Below are 14,125 nucleotides of genomic sequence, written 5' to 3' on the forward strand. Positions count from 1 at the left end.
TCACACACAGCTCCCTCCCCCCTGTAAAAGGGATGGCGCACACACACACAAGAGCCAGTAAGAGACTTGTCCAGTTTCTGGCCTGGCAGAGGACATGGGGCATAGCACCTTGCACAGAAGATCATGCTCTTCTCCTTTTTACCCCCCCCCCTCCATCTCTGGGACTTACAAGTGCCCTAGAGTTAACAGTAAGTCATGTGTCTGCTTTCTCCCCCAGCTGCAGCTGCAATAGCAGCAGTGCTGACTGGCTGGAATTCATATCCCAGCCCATGCTGGCTGCAGATCCCTGCTGTCCTGTTAAATCTCGCACAACACTTATTCTCCAGCTCACCTACCTGGAGCCCCCACAGTGCCTGAAGCCTGGGGGAGGAGGGGTTTGAAGGGAGGTGGCGTTTTGGCATTTGCAGACAGACTATGAGAAACATCTGCCTGGGTCAGGCTAGTGCGGGGGCCCCGTGCTCCCCGCTCGGAGAGCTCCTGCGCTCAGCCTTGGGGCGCACATGGGGAATTCCAGGGAAAGGTTTCCAGGGAGGTGGGGAATGAGTCAGGCAGTAAATCAGTCAGTTGCTACAGCAGGGAGGGTAGTGCTAGCCACCCAGGCAGCCTTTCTGGACAGCACAGGGCTGTGCACGAGGGGCTAGTTAGTAGGCAGGGGGTTATGCAAGAGCCAGTCACACTCCTCCCCCTTCACTCACCTTTTGCAGCTGGTGATTCTCACTTATGGGAGGGAGGGCTAGGGAGGACAGTGCCTCACCTGGGGCGGGGGAGGGGGGAGAGACGGGGACGGGTCACCACAACACATACACCTACTGAGCTGCTGCTCTCGGGCTGAATTCACTGAACCTGAATCTTCTTTTAACCCCGAGGCTGGAAAGCAGTGTCCCGCTTTAGGCCCAGTCACTGAAGACTTGTCCACACAGGAAATGAAACCGGACTATCTAAGGGAGCTGTCACTCATACCTCTAATTATTTCAGTGCAAGCTGGCACCCTTATTTCAGAATCTGAATTCCCTATTTCACAAGAACTTAGCAAATGCTACATGGGATCACAGGCACAGTCCTAGGGTACTGTGATTCTGAAATAACCGTCCACATAAAGACTTGCATCAAAATAACTGCAGGTGTGACTTACAATCGCTTTACTTATTCTTGTTCCATTGACCACATAGACAAGCCCTTAGCTGCTCTGACTCTGTTTCCCCCACCTGTAAAATGGGAATATTAATTCCTCCCTGGCAGGATCATTACTGCACACTAATTAGCTGACGTTTGTACAGCATTCCAAGCGGGGCATTGCTGTGTAACTGTCCCACTTTATTAAATTATTTTATTTGATGCATTTATCCACCAGAGGGACCAGAGCAGGCTGAGACAACTCATGAAACGCTAGGCAGATTAGTTATAGAAGAGACAGCCACTTGCATTGCAAGAGACTTTCTGGAGTGCTACCCTGGCACAGAGTTAACCATCAGGAGATTCCCCGCCTCTCAGCTGTGCTCCTTCCTCCACACTGGGCTTGCCTCTCCTCATCTGCTGCCCACACACAACTCTGGGGCACCCTACCTCTGCATGCTTGCACCAGCCTAGCAATGAAACCTCCGCTACTGTCTGCATAACACACTGGAAAAAACAGCCAGGAAATCCCCTCCTCACACCCACTATCTCCTGCTCTGTGTCAGAGGAGGCCAAGACAGAGACAAACAACGTACTTGAATAAAGAAATAGATATGTGTAGGTCAGAGTATATATTATAATCATCATTATACTTTGTACTTCTGTAGCGCCTTCCATGAAGCACACAAAGTGCTTTGCCTGCATTAACCCGTTAGTCTTCACCAACCTACTAATACTGTACTTGTACTGCTGTGTGACAAGTCAATTTTCTCTGTGCCTCACTCTTCCCATGTGTTAAAATGGAAATAATTCTTACCAGCCTTTGCAAAGTGCTTTGAGATCCAGAGCTGAAAAGCACTACAGAGGGTTTAGGATTATATTATCTCCATTTTACTGATGGGAAAACTGAGGCACAGACTCACCCATGGTCACCAGGTATATGTATGCAAGAGCTGGGAATAGATCCCCATGAGTCTTTATTCTTAGTCCTGTGCATTGGCCATAAGACCAGATAGTCATATATATTAATAAGATTTATTTTTCCAAATTCAAATACCAAACACACTCTATACACATGCCTGTGTGTGTACACACTGCATATATATGGATAATAGATTCACATACCCACCCTTACTTCATAGGTGGAGAATCTTTCCAGAAACACTCTAGCTATTTAAATATCTGACACCTATGCAATGAGACCGGAAAATGGGTGCAGAAAGCTACAGCCAGGCAAAGTGACCTCCAGTCAAAGGCTTCCCAACTCCTGTCTCTGAACACAGTTCAGCCTTCTAAGTCAGCGTTCCCCCTTCTTTTTCTCCCTTCTCCCACTCAAGGTCATCTGGCAGAGTTGCCTCCACAGGGCCTGATTCAACATGAGACACTGACAAAGATCAAACAACGGTTCGTAAAGCGCCTACAACAGTGAGATCCTGGTCCGTGATCGGGGTCCTAGGCACTACAATAATACAATACTAATAGCAAGAGCTGTGGTGCCTACTGTGGGTGGATCTGAAATAAGAGGGAGGTTCAGGGGCATTAAATCCAGCATAAAACCCAGGGGGCAGGTGTGCATCATCAGACTATGCTGTACCAGAGGTCCCCCTCAGACCTGCTAGACTATTCTCCCCATTGCTCCAACAGCAAATGCCCACCCTCCCTCTGGTGGAAGACTGCATTTCCAGGAGTTGAAATGGGGAGACATAGGTGGGTAAGAGGAGAGAAAGCCTTTCACCCGCAAATGATCAGTGACCCAAAGTTACTACCAGCGGATTGCATACGCAGCCTGTGTGACATGAGTATGCTGGGTCTCCGTCCAGTTCCAACATCACAATAAAGATTTCCCACCCGTGCTTTTAACAAAAACGAATGATGAGGAACATAGGAATTGCCAGACGATCAGCCAAGTAATGGTTCATCTCGCCCAGTATCTTGCTTTTGGCCACTATCAGCTACTTCAGAAGAAGGGGCGAGAAACTCCCCTGCTGGGCAATTATGGAACAACCAGGCCCAGGGGAAGTTTCTTGCGAACTCTGAGCAGTTAGTGCTTGGCTTATGGTGTGGAGCATGATGAGTTATATCCCTTCTAAATCCTATGGCATGTTATCAAGCAGGTTCTCGCTACCCACGTAAGTGTCCAATACAATTCTGAATCCTACTAAACACAGGAACCGACCATGGTGACTGAACTCCCTTTTTACCCTTAGTGGGGGGGCAGGGGTCTTCCCAGTCAGGTCGGATCCGGGGCCATTGGTGGAAGAGCAAGTTGGGGTGGAAAAGCTTGCACAGCCACTGCCTGAGCTGTGGATAAACAGGACTTCAGTCCCTAAGGCACCTCTTGCTGCATTCATGCAAACTCATTAAAAAAAGAAGAGAGGGAACAAACATTAAAATGATCTATATTTTGAAACTGTAAAGGCATGTAAGAGAGAGTGAAACAACAAGCCCCATCAGATCACATAAAAAGCCAGCAGAATTCGCGGAGCCAGGGACCATGCACCTCCGATGCTTATAAATTAATTATCTGAAAAACCCAGGTCACTCCTTATTGCCACAGTGCCAGTAATTTAGAAGTCTGGCATGCAGCCAATTCCAGAAGCTGCATTGATCCTGAATGACCGCAACAACTCCCCCATATACCTTCCCTCCCTCCTCCACCGCATCTCCTAGTCCCTCCTCCCCCACCCGGGAGGATCTGTTATTTACAAGCCTGCACTCTGACAGTTGGGAAATCAGAATGATTGACACCGGGACGCTGGTGGAGAGAGGTTCCAGGCACAGAGACAGACTGAATTCAGATGCGGGATGCGTGTGGCTGGGAGGAAGGGAGCAGCGCACACTGCATGGGAGGAGGAGTGGGAAAGAAAAGCAATTAAAAAAAAAAAAAGATTTCTAAATTATTAACATTTTCTAAATAATTAACGTTATTGGTGCCTCCGTGTGAGCCTGCAGATAAACTGCGCTTTGTCCTGGCACTAATAATTTATAGCCCAACCAGAGGCCTGTGGCATGGAGCTAATCCAAAACACACTGAAGTTTTGTCTTGTCAACATTACACAAGAAAGCCTGTCTGTGCAGCCTCCCCTTCTCCTCCTGCCCACCCTGAAACCTCAGCGTTGGACACCCCCCCCCCCACCCCTGAAATGGTGAGGAGACAGTTGAATAATAATTTTTTAAAATGTCAGGCTTTTTACAGCAACAAGTTGCTCTGGAGATGGAACGGCTGTGGCACCAGCTGTTCTGCTGCATATGCTATGCCTGGGAAGTATGTTTTGTATGTCTGGTGCCCAATTTCTGCCCAAGTAAATTGGGCCTCAGTGTTGGCCTGTTGTGAGTCTGTGTAATGTGCATGTGTACATAAATGTAGGTGTGTGTTGCATGAGTTTATGTATCGTGCCAGAGCACAGGAACGTATCGTGTATGGGTCTGTGAGCTGTGTGTGTACTGTGTACCCATGTTGTGCCTTTGCATGCGTTCTGTCTGCTGTGTGTACTATGCCTATGTGTAGGTGCATGTTGTGAGGTCCAACATGGCATGCTTGTGCATGTGGCATCTTTGTAAGGCATATGTTGTTTATTGTGCTTGTGCAAATACTGAGCATGCACAATGCTTGTGTGTGTTGCACCTGTGTGTAAGCAATTGTTCCTGTGTGTATATATTGTGTAATGCCTATGTGCAGTTGTGTATTGTGCCCATTCAGTCTTACTGGGCATGTTGCTCCTGTGTTGTGTATGTACTGGGCCTGTGTGTGTGCTGTGTACATTGTGCCTCTTCATAGATGTGTTGCATGTCTCTACACAGTGCCTATGTGCATGTTGTGGGTGTGCTGTGCTCATACACGTTGCGTGTCTCAGTGCGTGTTGCGCCTGTAATGCTGAGCAAATCCTAACTCTACATTAAACAGGATCACCTTCCTGCCACCCAGAGAAGCAAATCAAATCAAATGGAGAGTGGAAGGGGAAGGCAGCCTCTTTATTAACCTAACAAGCAGCCCTGGGGATTTACTCCAGATTGAAGATTCTCCTTTAAGTCTTCATCAGATGCTTTGCTGATGCTGCTCTGCCTCTCCCCCTTCCGCTCCCCCCACAATCTTTCACTCTCTCTCTCCCTGGTTAATCCAGGCCAGATACAGTTTGGCAGCCAAAGGCTTTGCGTACAGAGGTGCAGAGGAAGAGAGCTGGACACAGACTAAAGGTTCCTGTGCCATGTCATTTCTACCTCCTGGAGACACTTTCTACTTCTGTGCTCAGACAGTTAGTTATCAAGTCTCGCTTGTCAACAATCCCTCCTGCTCCAAGGCAGATCAGTAATCCCCCCCAGGGATTCACTCATGACACCCCCCTCACTCACCTGCCCTTGCATCAGAAAAGGCAGAAGGCACAATTCATGGCTTTGTTTTGGCCACAGCCGGTCCCGTGCCAGCACAGCACGCACAAGGGAAGGGAGGGCACACATACAGACTGACACCTGTACAACACATGTGGGCTCTCTCACCATTTCTTACTGGCTGCTTTGCTAACGAGCGCCCCCTATAGGTGATGCTCATGATACCTCAAGCATGGTGCGCCTGGTTCTAGGTCAGGCGCTCCCTAGTACGAGGGACAAACACTTCTATTTTTATTATTTGATGAATGCACAAACCCCATAGGACTAGAACACAAACTCCCCAAAGAAGCTGCAATATCCCCACAATAATGGAGCAGAAGCAGCAAGACAAACACCTGTTCAGAATCGGGGGTTGTTTTTAAGAGCTGGCTAAGTTTTTCATTTTGCACTGATGAGGCTGCACTAGTGCAAATCCCTTGTGTAGACGGGCTGCACCAGTATGAAAAGGGACCCGCACTCGTGCAGCTTACCCCTTTTGAGTGACACCGGCACGAACAAGACACTTCCTATATTGATGCAGCACCATCTTCACTCAGGGTTTTGCTCCACCAGTGCCTAGCCTACTCCGAATTTAAAAAGAAGAAACTTGGTTTCCCCACAACACCCAACACAGCATTAGACAGCCCAACTGTCCTGCCGTGGTGGTGTTTGGTGACTGTTCGGAAAGCAATGCCTGGAAGCTGCCTACACATCCCTGTGGCAAAGCTCTGATGAGACTCTCACAACATGAATATGCTGGGCACAGAAGAGGTTTTTCTCCCTTTCAGCTCCCAGGTTCACCAAGTTTCTGCCCACAGCAGATCTGGTTTGAATAATGGAGATATGCCAGGGATGGAATACGTCCATCTAGCCCCAGAAATGCATTTCCCACTGGCTTATGCATTTTCCCGCTGAACAGTTTTCATTGCCGCCTGGGCTTATTTGCATGGTACTTTTCTCATTCCTAAAAACACAGTGAATTTAATCCTCATAAGGTGGAGGGTCATGAACACAAGCTGCAGCCAGATACACTGCAGGCAGGTGCTGTATGAGCTTCCTGGGCACAGCACTGCCAATGCACCTCAACTACATCCTGCAACACTTCACGCTACTCCAGCGCTGGGCCCTCTCACAGAACTGCCCCTGCACCTCAGTGCTGCTAACTGACCACGCACTAAGCCCCTGCTCAGCCATGCCTGCCAACCACTCTGGATGGTGCCAAAGGGAGTGGTGGGCTTGTGATGAAATGGAAATAGGCAGAGACCCACTAAATTCACTCCACCTGTGACCAAGTCAGACTTGCACCAAGGATTCTGAATATTTGGGTTGACATTAGTTTCCAAGACAAAGAGAAAGGAGGAAGGAGAAAGGACGCCATGCTTCTGATAAGCCTGCAGATCTGCTGCAATCACAAGCTAACTGTCTGAGATTCTCAGCAGCAAAGCTCACAGCTGATCCTCTCCACTCTCACCACTAGGTGTTGTTACAGCCCAGGTCAGTTGCTGCAGAAAGTATACAAGATCACGGGGAACTAATGATACAAGAGACTTAACTAAACAAAATTACAAAACCAGCCCCTTCCCTCCCGCCCCAAAGCCCGTACCACCATGGCTGGGGACTGCCATGCTGTTGGCCAACTGGTAGAGGCGCTGCTGCTGCTGCTCCTCAAAGGTGCTGTGTTCGTTCAGAGCTGACATCATCCGTCTGTAGTGTTCCTCTGGGGTCATCTGAGTCACCGAGTCCTCAAGCACAGGCGTGTGGGAATTTTCTGAAGAGCAGAAGGTTGTTTAAAAAAAAAAAAAAAAAAAAGAGAGAGAGAGAGAGAGATGGAAGAAGTCACATCAGTGCAGGGAGACCAGAGAACAAAAGTCGAGTGATATCCTCCCTCCCATACCACAAAACACATGCATATGAACCTGACACGCAAAACCTCCAAACTCAACCCCTCCCCCAACACGTGCATGTACTCTCAACGCACAAAACCTATAGACCCGACACCCGCACCTCTTAATCTGCTCCCAAACACCCCTTCCAAACACAGGCAAACAACTACAAACTCAGCACACGCGTGCACACACACACACACACGCGTGTGTTTTTTGGAAGCCAAGACTGCTACGTTATAATCAAACAAAATTACAGGCAAACTTAATTTACCTAAGGGGGTAAGGAGAGCGTTGCTGCCACAAGCGCATGATGAAAGACTTACTGAAGTCTCAGCTCTCCCCTCGGGGATGCTAGTTCTCTTTTCAGCTAATGCCTAGACAGACACGCACCCCTTTTTTCCAACCCTGCCGTTCAGAACATGCTTGGAGGAGGTGGCTACAGAGGGGGGCAACGTGATCCGTCACTACGGGATGCACAGCGGCTTCCTGTAGACGAGTGTGAGAACTGCAGAACAGACAGCAGACCTCCAATTTTGCTAGGAACAGCGCTGACAACCCGTCTGCTCGGCTACCGAAAGGGAAGTCACAGAAACAGTTTCTCTAGGTACTCGTCATTGCGGTTCTTCACAACACTCTGGTGAGGCAGGCACGGGGTACAGAGGCACAGGGCAGGGTGAAAGGGAGGGACTGCTCAAAGCTCACACAGACCATCTCTGTATGAGCTGGGAACTGAACCCGGACTCCAATGCCCTCCTTGTTAGCCCACCCTCCCTACAATTCTACCCTGGAGAGAAGACGAATGGTCCTGGTGTTAAGGTGTCATGCAGGGACTCAAGATCTGGGTTCCTTTGCTACAGTCTCCCTATGTGACCTCAGCCAGATCACTTAATCTGCCTCTGTGCCTCAGTTTCCTCATTTGTAAAAGGGAGATGATAATTCTTGCCTGTCTCTCAGGAGCACTGTGAAGGTAAGTTCATTAATGGCTGGGAGGTTACCGTGATGGAACAATTGTTATAGAGGAGATGCAGTTACCAGACCCCCCCACCAGCTCAGCTATTTGCAAGACAGGAGCAGCGATTGTCACTTATTCAGAACTCTACAACCATGACCTAAACCTCAAGACGACGGGTGTGGCGAAGAGGCATAAGACAATTCCACTGATTCCCTCCTTAGCCTGAGTAGCTGAACAAGAAGCAGTTGGTGTCTGGATGACAAGCATGTAATTCTCACCTGAACCTTGAAATCAGCTCGACCCCTGCACCTCTTCGCCTAACCCCCAGCAGGGTCACAACAGGGGAAAAAAACAACCCCCCCTCCAACATACAAACTAGCCCACCCAGCCCTGAAATAACTTATGGTGCCAAACCTCCCCCGCTTACTCACAGGTGCAGTACCAATTGTCACGCTGGCTGGATTGGGGGGGCGGGGGCATTTATTATATTGTTTAACATCAGTATGTCAAAATCATAATAATTCATATGAGATATGCCGTGTCAGGTACTGTTAGAAAGGCTATAATGTGCTAAGTAAGATGACGATGTTCATGTGTTATATGTGTAATAGAAGTTATGGATATGGTTGATATATCTGTATTTCAAAATGTGCTGTGTCTGGGCGACACCCCAGACAGGATGGCTGCAACAATAGCCTGCTTAATGGCCCATTAAGAGATTCACAGGTACAAGGGGCCAGGGGGAGAAGCCAGGGATATACCTGATGAGTCACCAGGACTTACTCATGTGACTCTGGACTCCATTTTATTCCTGTAAAATTCCACAAGCAGCATGGCAAAGGCCAAAGGACATAAAAGGCAGCTGCACCACATCCATTTTGTCTTTAGTCTACTGTCTACGTCTGGATCAACTCATCTACAACTGAACTGAAGCTGTGAAACAAAGGACTGAGACCCACCCAAGTACTGGATGTACACCACAGGGACTATACAAGCCTGCAAACTCCACAATTCTGCTAGAAACCTGATATATATGGACTTTCAAATCATTTGTATGTGTCTGATTGATTTAATCCTTTAACATTTCTCTTATAGTTTGTTTCTTTCTTTTTATAACAAACCTTTAGTTTTAGCTACTAAAGGATTGGCTGGCAGCATGGTATTTTGGGTAAGATCTAAACTTATATTGATCTGATACTGTGGCTGACCCTTTGGGGTCAGGGGGAACCTTTTTGGTAAAGAGCATAGAGTTTTAAATAACTGGTCTCCTTACTGGACCTAGTGGCCAATTGGGAGCCAGAGACTGAAATGCAGTAAAAGGGGCTGTGTATATTTTTATTTTGGCTTCTTGATAACCAGTGTGGGGAATCAGAAACACTGTTTGTGGCTGGTTGGGAAGTCTGACTTCAGTGTCACCCACCAGTGTTGGGAGAATCTGCTCTCCTTTTACAGACTGCCCTGACCTTAGCATTTTCAGGTGGCTACCCTAGGCACGGATGAATCACACCAATGTCTCCAACAAGTCAAGTAAAATGGGCAAGGTCTGCTTTCCCCCTCTGAATCCACTGGGGTTACATGAATAGTGAAAGCAAAATTAGGCTCTCTGATTGACAGATTTACCACATATATACCTGTCTCTACATTCACCAAGCCTTCCTCTCTTGTGTGGGGCTGAATCCCTTTCAGAAAGGTCCCACCTTCTCCCCGGGGGCAATAGGGACCCCATAAGAGCAACTGAGGAAGATAAAACCCGGAGCAGCTTTTGTTTACTGTAAGCAGAACTCGGAGTAATTACCGCTCTCGCGTCTTGGCAGGGGCTGCTCTAACACTATTTTATCTTGGATCATCCCCACAGGCAAAACCTTTTCATTACTCACTGAGGAACTCCCAATAACAGCTTTAACGGGCAGAGGGAAAGGGGGGGGAAAGACAGGGCTCCAGCCATTGCGTAGCTTCACTAGAATGCCAGCGCGCTGACTGAATTAGAGAGTAATCTATTAAAGGAACCGCTGCGTGCTCGCCCTGAGTTCTCTCTCCTTCAGCTGGGCTCCCGTCTCCAAGTCTGAGCCCTTCAGGCCTCACAAGCAGCCGTCCCACTGTGCCGCCATGTTGGCTCCAAATCCAAGATGGCAGCAATGGGACAAATTCCAGTCGCTTGACACTACTGTCACCTGGGAACGCTGGCGCTTTGATTCGCAGCTCAGTCATGGACGCGTGGGTGTCTGACACTTGGCTATGTATACACCTCTCAGAAAACAGAGGACCCCTGGTCCAGGTATCCCCTGGGAGGATGATCACCCAGGCGAGCAAGTGGAATTGGAGAGGCAGCATGGCACAATGGGGGAGACATGGGCTCTAATCTCAATTCGGCCACTGTCCGGCTGTGCAAATTCAGGCACGTTGCTTCACCTCTCCTTCTCCGGCTACCTTTTGTCTGTCCTGTCTATTCAAAGTATAAAAGCTTCGGGGCAGGGACCCTCTCCCCTGTGTGTTCACAGAGCTCCTAGAACAATGGGGTCCTGATCTCAATACAAAAACTGTTTCACCTCCTCCAAAACCCCAAAAGAACGAAGCCAAAAGGCTTATTATACTATCCTGAGCCTCCCAAAAACCCCACCCTACTTCACACGGCCCCTTTCCCTGGTGAGCAGAAAGCCCAGAGAACGGTCAAGCGACTTCTGTCCTAACATGCTGGGGTCAACCACAGAGTTCAGTTCAAATTCTCACCCATCACAGCCCTCTGTAACCAGGGCTACAGGCTGCAACCACCAAACTCCACCCCAGCGACGTGTGTCTGTATCTCGAGGCCCGTGGACTTCCTGTGAAATTCACAGGTTCAAAGCCTGAGTCGAGCTGCACGGTGGCCAGGAGTTTGGATCCCACCCCTTCCACGGGGTGCATCTGCCTCAAAACCTATTGACTCAAAAGAGGAGTGGTGGATAATTAGAGGCAACCGCGGCAACCGCTTGTACAGCAGGTGGCTGGTGCTTTCAGGAAGGAGCAAAGGGATTGGAATTCCCCTCCAAATCACCTCCCCCAACGCTCCTAGCTGACAAGACCGCCCACAGCCTGCTGCCTTCCTGGCACCCCTCCTCCCAGCAAGCTCAGAGAGGCATCAACTGTCTCAGCCCTCCTCTGATGCTCTTAACCGGAGCTCTGAGGAGAAAAGCCACAAGACCCAGACCCCGATTTAGGAAAATCACTGAGGTTTCTTCACAGCCTTGTCATTAGGAAAGGGCGGGGGGGGGAGGAGGGGGGAAGGGGATAATGACACTTAATTACCATAAACTCTATCCGATCAGCCCACAGCAGATTTCAGGTGCAAGGTGGGGGTGTGGACCGAGAAAAGCTGGATTTCCACACTTCTAGTTGGAGATTTCACATGACTCAGCCAGTGATAATTCCCGCTCCGTGGCAGCTTTGCTGTCTGCTTGTGTCATTACCAGGGGGTAATGCGGGAGGCTGATCTTGTCAAATCTCCTCCAGCCGCCAGGTGTGAAAGGGACTCCAGTGTCGCAGCTCAGAAGCAATGGCCTAGACAGACATCTGCTTGTCTCTCTGCTGCTCTCCTGTCCAGCCCCCCTGACACGGGCTCCGTGTGTGCACGGAGAGTGTGCGGCTCTCTCCGCATCGCTCTGTCAACACAGCGACAGCGTCATCCCCTTTGGTGCCCTCCAGAATGTCAGGCCACAAGGGAACCAGACCTTCAGAGCGGGCAGGTTCTCGGCTCCGCGCAGGGCTCTGTGAGGCCCATGACGACGCCACTGCCCCCCACTGCGGACTCCCTCCCAACAGCGACGCAGGGTGGCTTCACAACGTGAGGTGGGAAAACAGAGCCCTTTCCTTGAGATTCGTCTCCCGGGCAAGACGCCAAGCAACCGCCCTCCACTAGGCCTTGCCACTTGGCAGACAGAACCTCTCCTTGAACACCCACTAGCTCAGAGGCACCTGGGATCACCAGCTCCTCACGAAGCAGGACTCCCTTCATTGCTCCTCTAATCAGATGCAGAGTGCAGCGCGTAGCACTGCAATGCTCTGTCCCTGGTCCCGTGAACTCAGCATTCTGCTGCTGCTAAGCAGTGGCCAAAGAGCCAAAACCAGAGCTGAGTATTCACGTCCTGGCCAGCCGGGTTATCATCTCCCAGCAAACAGGGTGCCTGCTTCTGTCCCATTGTAGTCCAGCTGGGAGGTTTGCTGCCAATCTCAATGCAAGCAGAAGCATGGCCAGAATATTGTTCTTCCATAGATATTTAAGTGGCGAGGGATCCGGACCAAAAACACAGATCTGGAGACCCCCAAGCTTTGGGAGGGTCTTGATCTTAACTCTCCAGCTCTAGCCCAACTCCAGGGTCAGGTCTGGTTGTTTTTTTTTTAAACTAAAAATCCAAAGTATTGTAGTTGGTTTGTAGGGTTGTGGGGTTTTTTAAATGATTCACAGAAGGAAAGAAGAGAATGGCAGCCCCATGAGGTCATTCAGTCCACCCCACAGGGACAAGACAAGGTCACTCCCTACCGTGTATTTTCCAGCACTTAGTCCAGTCTACTTTTAAATCTCCCCAACTGAGGAGGCTTCTAACAGATTTATTTTTCAGCAGCTCAAATAGGAAAAAACAAAAACAACCAAAAAAAACCCAACCAAAACCTCTCCCTGATTTTTCTTCTCTCTCTGTGCAATAATGCAGGTTTATTTCTTGTCTCCAGGGATCAGAGGAGCAGATCTCCAGACCATGCTGCTGCTGCGGGAGTGAAGATTTCACTGGGGAATTGTCTCCCAGGGAGAAAGCTTCCTCCGTGACCTGCCAGCGCAGCCCTTGCTCTGAGCCTCTGATACGCTCACATTTCCATATTAGACACGAGAACGTTCTGCTCTGTTTGACAGCAGTGCTGGCGCGGCCCCGTTTCCACCAAGATAGGGCTCTCTTTTGATCTCTGGTGTGTGCAGCAGGGAGGGGGAAGGGAAGGTTACTACTTCACTGCTGGAAGGGTTTCCAGCCCTACAGGTGTTTTTTCACTGGGTCAGAGAAAAGGAGTGATTTACTCGGCTGCTTCTGTTCTCCTCGCTTTGCGAGACGCAGCCACGGTATCTCAAGATGTGCTGCAGGGTCGCTTATCCTCGTCAAAAGGCCATTTCAGAGACAATGCTGCTTGCCGGGAGTGACAGCTGCATTTAGGGCCAGCCGGTGATATAATGGTGATAGGCCCCTTCCGGGGGGTTGTAGACAGTGGCAAGGCAGAGCACACAAAGCAGGGGGCAGCACCCACAGGCCACTTTACAAGTGTCTGAGCAAAAGACCCCACAGGATTAGCTGAGATTTCCTCTAGCTCACTCAGCTCTTAAAGCAGCTCTGCCTGGGGCTGGTCTAAGCAATGCCAGGTGCCAAGCTGCGGGGGGATAAGGGGAGTGGACAGGGAAATTCAGGCCAGGGTTTTGCCTTCCCGCCACTGATGCCACTGCCCACAACTGCGAAATGGCAAACCTGCCTCCCATCCCAGCTTGCTGCAGAAGGCAGCACATGTCCCGCTATTGGAAAGAGAGATTGGGATAGTTCATGAGCTGCCAGCTCTGCACAGGGTGTGCCCGTGCGTTGCTCTTGCACAAGCCCTGCCCGGGTGCCTTCCCAGCACTGGTTTAGCTAATTGAGTGATGTATCAATGGATTTGCAGGTGGGCTCTTTCCACTTATCTCCCACCTGCACGTGCATACGTGAGTCCCAGCCGCACGAACTCCCGCTCCTACTTACTGCATCAAACACCCCAAGACAGGTTCTAGGTCACCATGTCTCAATAACCCAACACAGGGTGGGTGCCC

At 49.7% G+C, this 14,125-nt stretch overlaps 1 protein-coding gene across 4 annotated transcripts in view; it reads right to left on the reverse strand.

The window, feature by feature from the left end:
- Positions 1-14,125, reverse strand: part of SAMD11 (sterile alpha motif domain containing 11) — a 174,434-nt gene that overhangs the window by 34,020 nt on the left and 126,289 nt on the right. For all 4 annotated transcript variants that reach the window (XM_067567293.1, XM_067567296.1, XM_067567295.1 and 1 more), the window contains exon 7: positions 7,082-7,246. In XM_067567293.1, coding sequence (XP_067423394.1) covers positions 7,082-7,246 — 165 coding nt within the window. The remainder of the gene's footprint in view (positions 1-7,081; positions 7,247-14,125) is intronic.

The sequence above is a fragment of the Emydura macquarii genome, unplaced genomic scaffold (assembly GCF_026122565.2).
Source record: "Emydura macquarii macquarii isolate MOO-44397 ecotype Brisbane River unplaced genomic scaffold, CSIRO-AGI_Emac_v2 contig_2768, whole genome shotgun sequence".
NCBI classification, from domain to species: domain Eukaryota; kingdom Metazoa; phylum Chordata; order Testudines; family Chelidae; genus Emydura; species Emydura macquarii.